At 41.9% G+C, this 6,610-nt stretch overlaps 1 protein-coding gene across 1 annotated transcript; it reads left to right on the top strand.

The window, feature by feature from the left end:
- Nucleotides 1–3,920: 3,920 nt before the first annotated feature.
- LOC117720433 (zinc finger and SCAN domain-containing protein 5B-like) lies at nt 3,921–5,303 on the top strand. Its single transcript, XM_034518929.1, has one exon. It carries the CDS (start codon nt 3,921–3,923, stop codon nt 5,301–5,303), a length of 1,383 nt encoding a protein of 460 aa, XP_034374820.1.
- Nucleotides 5,304–6,610: the final 1,307 nt, after the last annotated feature.

The raw sequence follows: 6,610 nt of genomic DNA, 5'->3' as shown, positions 1-6,610 counted from the left end.
TTTACTGTTTTCTTCCTCTAAAAATGTTTTCAAAGTATGAATTGTTTCACATCAATGAAGGTACTAAAAGCTAACATTATTTAAAATCCAAACATCTTGTAAAAAGAGAAGACTAGACCATATTTAAAATTTTGTTCCCGTGAATCATAAAAATACAAATGAGATGAAAATTACAGAAGCTCCATGATTTTTTCATGCTTAGACCTAATACTGTAGCTGATAGGTCTGCCTGGTCCTTTCATCACCACATGGGGTCATCCCAACCATGTGTAGTTGGCATATCATTTGCATGTTGCCAAGACAATTACTTGAATGTGCAGGAGGAAAAAAAAGACAGAACCCAAACAGAAAGTAGACACCCTTTTAATAACTGATGCAGTAAATGAAAAAATGCTTTCTTTCATGAGAATATATTACTTGACCTTCTGCAGAGACGAGTTCATTGGATTTAATTTTGAGGAAATGATTTTTTTCCAGCCAGAGATGGTTTGATTTGACTGTAGGTTCTGCAAACCGGCTATTAGAATGGTATTTTAGCTTTTTTCCCTAAAGAATGGCCCATTAGTTGCTTGTGAATATTCATCCTCCAGCCTCCTACTCTGTCATGTTCAAGACAGAGCTGTAATATTATAATGTTTTCATTGATGTAATTAATAGCAAACATTACTTATTAAATGGTTAACACCAAATTGAGCACTTGACAAATGTACTCAGGACCTTGCCCTTACAAATTTAATATAGATAGGAGAGAAAGTATTGACCCTACAATGGAAAATCAAGGGCATTGCTGTAGAAATAAATTCTGAGAGTTGAGAATACATTTTACTGAAGTTTTCTGTTTGTTTGTTTGTTTGTTTGTTTGTTTTATTCCTTTTTGGTTTTTCCTTTTTATTTATTTTTTTTTTTTGAGGGTAAGTTGCAAGAACAGAGAGGAGATATAAAGAAATGGGGAGACAAGTGGAATTGGGGTTCGTGATTCACAAAAAAATAAATAAGAATTAAAAATAAAATACCAGAAGCAAGAATACTGCAAAAGCCAATAACATGTAACACAGAAGTACTAAACCCCAAAATAATAATAATAATAATAATAATAATAATAATAATAATAATAATAATAAAGTGAGGATGATCCCCCACTCTGCTCCATTTTTTTGTTCTGATTCCCTCTTGTGTAATCTTGTACAATCAGAAAAACTAAGGAATAGAACACATGAAAACCCATCCCATCACAAGTTTAATGATACATGAGGTAACCATTAAAACATGTGCTTAGGTTGAAGACCCCCATACTCGGGAGACCCTTCCTCAAGCCTCCGGAATCGCGACCACCCAAAGATCACAAGAAACCATACCTGGATGCAATCAGCAGAGGTTTATTAGGGAAAGAGCTGGCAGCCAGCGGTCTGACCAGGTACTCGCGCTGGAGTCAAGGTCCGACCCCCTCGGCCAGTCCTTGGAGGGTTTTAAAGGGAAAAAACCACAAACCAGGGGAGTGGGATGGGGTTGTTAAAGATACAAAACATGAAAACAGTGGAACAATTCAGAGGTATTCACTCTAAATGATTAGTGTCATGTGGAAATCGCCCTGCATTCTTCTCAAAAAATGTGGCTTTTACCATGCCATTGTGCCCTATCCGGCCATTTCAGATTGCTATCTTTACTTTTTCCGGCTATAGGGCTAGGGCCCCACCTAGGTGGTAGCATCTTTATCTGTAATCAGGAATGCCTTCCTGCCTTAGGCTTGAGGAATGTAATCCAGCAAGTGTCCTTCACCTGGAATGTGAAGGCCTGAAATCTTATTTTCAGTTCTGTAAGGCAAAAAATCTACACATATTTCATAAAATGGCCTTTATAATTTTTCACTCTACAAGGTGAGTATCAACTTATCTCAAAATGTCACAAAAAATTGGATCATTATGACTGAAGGGCAGAGAATAGGATTTTAAACCATACCACACTCATTTGAAATTTGGTTAAAGGCTGGATTTGTATTTGTGTTATTTGAAAGAAAAATCAGAATATACAACAGACTTTCTTTCCTGTCCTAGTCCAGTCCTTGACCCACATGATCAGCTGGGGTTGGAATGGTGGGGATGTGAGGTGCTATAAAACAGGTGGACGCTGGCATGAACCTGACCAGACATAATTACCAGGTATCTAGAGAGGAAATTGGGTTCCAAGAGGCCAAGACAGGTTACTGTTTTATTCACTGTGTAGGTCAGGAAGTGAAGCTGAGAAGTTGCTTCTTGAACAAAGTCCCACAGCTGGTTAATTATAGCGCTGGGAATCAATTCTAAGTTTTCTGCTTCCAAAGCTCTCATTTTCCCCACAAGACTGTCCTCTGAAAAACAACAACAAAAGCCTCATATGGCATCTGATCAACAAAACACCTTTACAATTAGTCTTCCTTTAATAAGAAAACCAGAGCAAGCCTGTATGCCTCAGACACCCCTAACCTTTGCCCATTTTGCTTAACCTCCACTAAAGCTTCACTTTTCCTGTGAGTCTCTCAGATATAAGAGCTGAAGTCTTAACGCCTTGAAAGGAAGACAGCCATCTTCCTTCCCATTTCAAACCTGCCTGGCACACATCTGCGTCACTTGAACATGTGTTGTGGGACGACTCAATGAAATAGAATATTCTTCTAGGTTGGTGAGAACACAAGAGTTGGGGGGAAAAAAAGTCTTCTAAGCCTTCTAAGCTAATGAGAGAGAGGAAAAACAAAAAACAAAAAACAAACAAACAAACAAACCATGAGCACTCCAGGCAACCACAGGGTAAAGCTGGAACAGGGTTTTGAGTAAGAGCACTTTCAAAGGTCCTACGTGAAACCACAAAAATCAGAGTCAATTTCATAAGAGCATTTTAAAAAATGTGTGTTTAAGTGGGCATAGCAATGGCTCCATTCCTTATTCTGAGATCTTGCCAGGTTCAACATGGAATGGAAAAGGAATGAGGAGGTTCTTGCCTCAGGGACAGGGCCAGCAGGCGCGGGCTTTCACCTGCCTTGATAGCTGCTAAGGCATAGGAATAAGGCTTATTTGTATAATAATGTACACTTTCCCCTTTCAACTATCCTCCTTGTTAATGTTAATGATTCCATGATAATCAGGAAGGCAAGGGGGGGGGGGGGAGGCAAAGGTGTGGCTAAGGTCATAGCCACAACGGGACCTTCAGGACAGCCCTTAAGGCTGTGAGGGGAGACAGCTCTGAAAACATGAGTTCAAATATAATTCCTCAGCTACACAAAAATAAGGATGCACTATGAATTATAGGAGGGGCTTCGTGAATCTAAAAGAACAAAAGCACCTGCGCTTTTGTGAGCCAACTTGTCAGAGAGATACTAAGGAAGGAGACACAGGGACTTGGGGAGTGGTGATCACAGGAGATCCCACCCAGCTAAGTTTTTTGTTGCTGCTTTCAAAGGCAGACAGATTCCTGAGTTCAAGGCTAACCTGGGACAAAGGGAATTTAGATCCAGGCACAGGTGTGATAGAAATGGTAATTTCAGGGCTGGGTCCCACAACTAGTTTGTCTTCTGTGCTTAACAAAGGCAGACAGAACTTTGCAGAGAGATCTGGGAAGACAAGAGACTGCGGCTCGAATACAGGACTAGCAAATCTAGCCCTATAACCCACGCTATTCTGGCACTCCATCCTCCTGCCTTCGCCTCGAGAGCTGAAAGCAGAAGTGGGAACCTTCAGGGCCAGCATTACTTTTAATTAACATAATTATACCAAACTTTGAGGATGAAGAACGCAAGAGTCCATAGTGGAACCCCTTACCCGGAGTCCCAGCTTTCAGGAGGCTTCTGGACCAACATCGAGCCTACTATCTCTATGGCAAAACCGGTAGGCTGGCTTAGACAGAAGTCACTTCAAACTTTTCCTAGACCAAGGGGAATATTCACCAAAGATATGGCTATGAATGTGCCACCGGACAGCCTTGTCGGATCAGGGCGGCCACTATCACCAATATCCCAGGTAAAACACGGAGAAAAGCAAAACTACAACCCCAATTTTTGGCACATGAAGTTCCGAGGTTTCAGTCCCTTGGAGGGATCCGACCCGATCCAGGATCTCAGGAGAATCTCTGAGCTATGCTCTCAGTGGCTGAGGCCGGACTTGAACAGCAAGGAGGAGATCCTGGATCAGCTGGTGTTGGAGCAGTTCGTAATCTGCATGCCACCAGAGCTGCAGGCCTTAGTGAAGGAGAGCGGAGTGAAGAGCTGCAAAGACCTGGAAAAGATGCTGAGGGAGGGAGAACCTCACAACTGGTCCGTAATCTACTCCCAAGGACAGGCGTACCTCCGAGATCCCAGTGTTGAGAAGGCTGAAGCCACGGAGGATAAATGGGACCATATGGATTTGTGCCAAGAGCACTTATCAAATGACAGCGAGGAGTCTCTCAACAGAAGCCAGGTCAGCCCAGAGATGCAGAGCCTATCAGAGACTGAAGAGCCATCCACCAGCCAGGAAGAGGACCTTTTGCTGGGACTGATTCCTGAGAGGAGACGGGCAGACTACCTAAGACCTGAGCAGAGCCTGCAGAGTGACTCAGTTCCTGATTGGGAAGAGGCGGAAGTGTCAGTGTTTGTTGGTCAGGACCCTCAGCCAACACAGGGTCCTGCTGGTTCTCTCAGAGTCAATGCGGTGCTGCCCCCAAAAGAGACGGGTGTGGATGCTGTACCGTCGTTCACCCATATTCTGGAAAAAGGTTTAGCCTTGAATAGGGATCTTCAGAGTCTTCGTGGTTTCAACTTACCCACTTCCCAAGGAGAGGCCTCCTATATGGGCAATACAGAAGACGGACTAGAGCCTGCTAACCCACCGCCTGTAGAACAAGTTGACGATAGTCTTGCTGGCCAGGCTCGGTTTCAGTGTACTAAATGCAAGAAGAGTTTTCTTTACTGGTCTCACTTTGACCTTCACCAGAGGTCACACACAGGAGAGAGACCCTTCAAGTGCAACTTGTGCAAAAAGGCCTTTCTACAGTCCTCTGATCTGAGAGTCCACCAGCGTGTCCACACTGGGGAGAAGCCTTACACGTGTGCAGTCTGCCTAAAGGAGTTCGCCCACAGGTCCACCCTGAAGAGCCATAATCGGGTCCACATGAAGGAGAAGCCTTATATGTGTGAGGACTGTGGGCAACGTTTCAGCCACAAGTGCAACCTCACTGTCCATTTCCGCATCCATCGCGACGTGAGACCCTACATCTGTAAGAAGTGTGACAAGGCTTTCCGGCAGCATGGGACTTGGAAGCGACACATGAAAGCCCACTTGAGAAAGGCGTCTGTGTAATTCTGGATCCAGTCTTTTCCCGGAAAGATTGAGATTGAAGTCTTTTCCCGGAGAAATGGAGACTGGGCCGTGAGGTTTCACCCCTTCAGAGTCATTGTATGTATAAAGTGTTCATTGGTGTTCTGTTTCACTATGCTCTGTGAGTTTTCATTTGTTTGAGAAAGGGTTAGAATATGTGTGTGTGTGTGTGTGTGTGTGTGTGTGTGTGTGTGTGTGTGTGTGTGTGTATTGAAAGTTAAATGTTTTAAAATTAAATTTTCATTTAAGTTTTAAAAAGGCAGACAGATCTCTGAATCTTTTGCAATGTTAAATTATATATATATAATTTAATTATATATATATAATTGTTAAATTATATATATATATATATATATATATATATATATATATATACACACACACACACACATATATGGCTTGCTGTCTCCTAAGAATCAAGGAGCTGGGGTCATGGGATGCTAATTTATAGAACAATCAAAAGAGAACCTGGAGTAAATGACTGGATTGATATGTAATATAAAAGACTGGGCTTATGATATGCAAGAGAGAACTACTTGGAGAACTGTCTTGAGCAGAAGAGAGAGAGAGAGGAGAGAGAGAGAGAGAGAGAGAGAGAGAGAGAGAGAGAGAGAGAGAGGTCTAGAGATCTCCAGAGGATGAAGAACAAAGAGAAATCAATCTAGAAAAACTGTCTCTAGCAGAACTAGGATAGTTAGAACTCTACCACCTTGGATGCAGGATTTGACTTCTGAGTCCTTCGTTTCGCAGCTCTCGAACCCCTCTCCAAGCTTAGGCTGACCCCTTGCTTTTTTACTCCTTATGTCCCATTCCCTGTCTAAAGTCTCTAGCTGCCCTAGACCCACCCTGACTATGCACAACAACTTATGTACAGCATCTTCTGTTCTCTTCCTCTGGGAACTCACCAGTCCAGTTTCCCCATTCTTAGCACTCTTCTCACACTTGGGAAAATTCAAACTTAGAAGCCTTCGTTTTCAGATTTAAAATTTTATACTTTAATCTTAAAGGGAAATATTATTGGAGACAATATCAGTCATCCATGTAGGTATACCAATATTACTTGATAAATCATAAAATTAATATCCAAAAGATTAGTTCTTGTACTTGTTACTATTTAGACTATAGTATAGTTTTAGGTTCCTAAACCTAAGTGTTGTAGGAAATGTTTTATTTTATCTTAAAATATGATGGATATAATTAATGATTTGAACAAAGCAACCACCTTGACTTTTCTTAAGCATTTAAAAGTAAATGATACATATCAGCACACTGCCTATAACTCAGTCTGC

Source organism: Arvicanthis niloticus, chromosome 15 (genome assembly GCF_011762505.2).
Source record: "Arvicanthis niloticus isolate mArvNil1 chromosome 15, mArvNil1.pat.X, whole genome shotgun sequence".
In the NCBI taxonomy this organism is placed as follows: domain Eukaryota; kingdom Metazoa; phylum Chordata; class Mammalia; order Rodentia; family Muridae; genus Arvicanthis; species Arvicanthis niloticus.
Note: the sequence above shows the minus strand (reverse complement) of the source record. Positions and strands in the feature narration are given on the sequence as shown.

What these genes read in the sequence shown, in the direction of transcription:
- LOC117720433 (XM_034518929.1), top strand. Translation starts at nt 3,921, where the DNA reads ATGGCTATGAATGTGCCACCGGACAGCCTTGTCGGATCAGGGCGGCCA.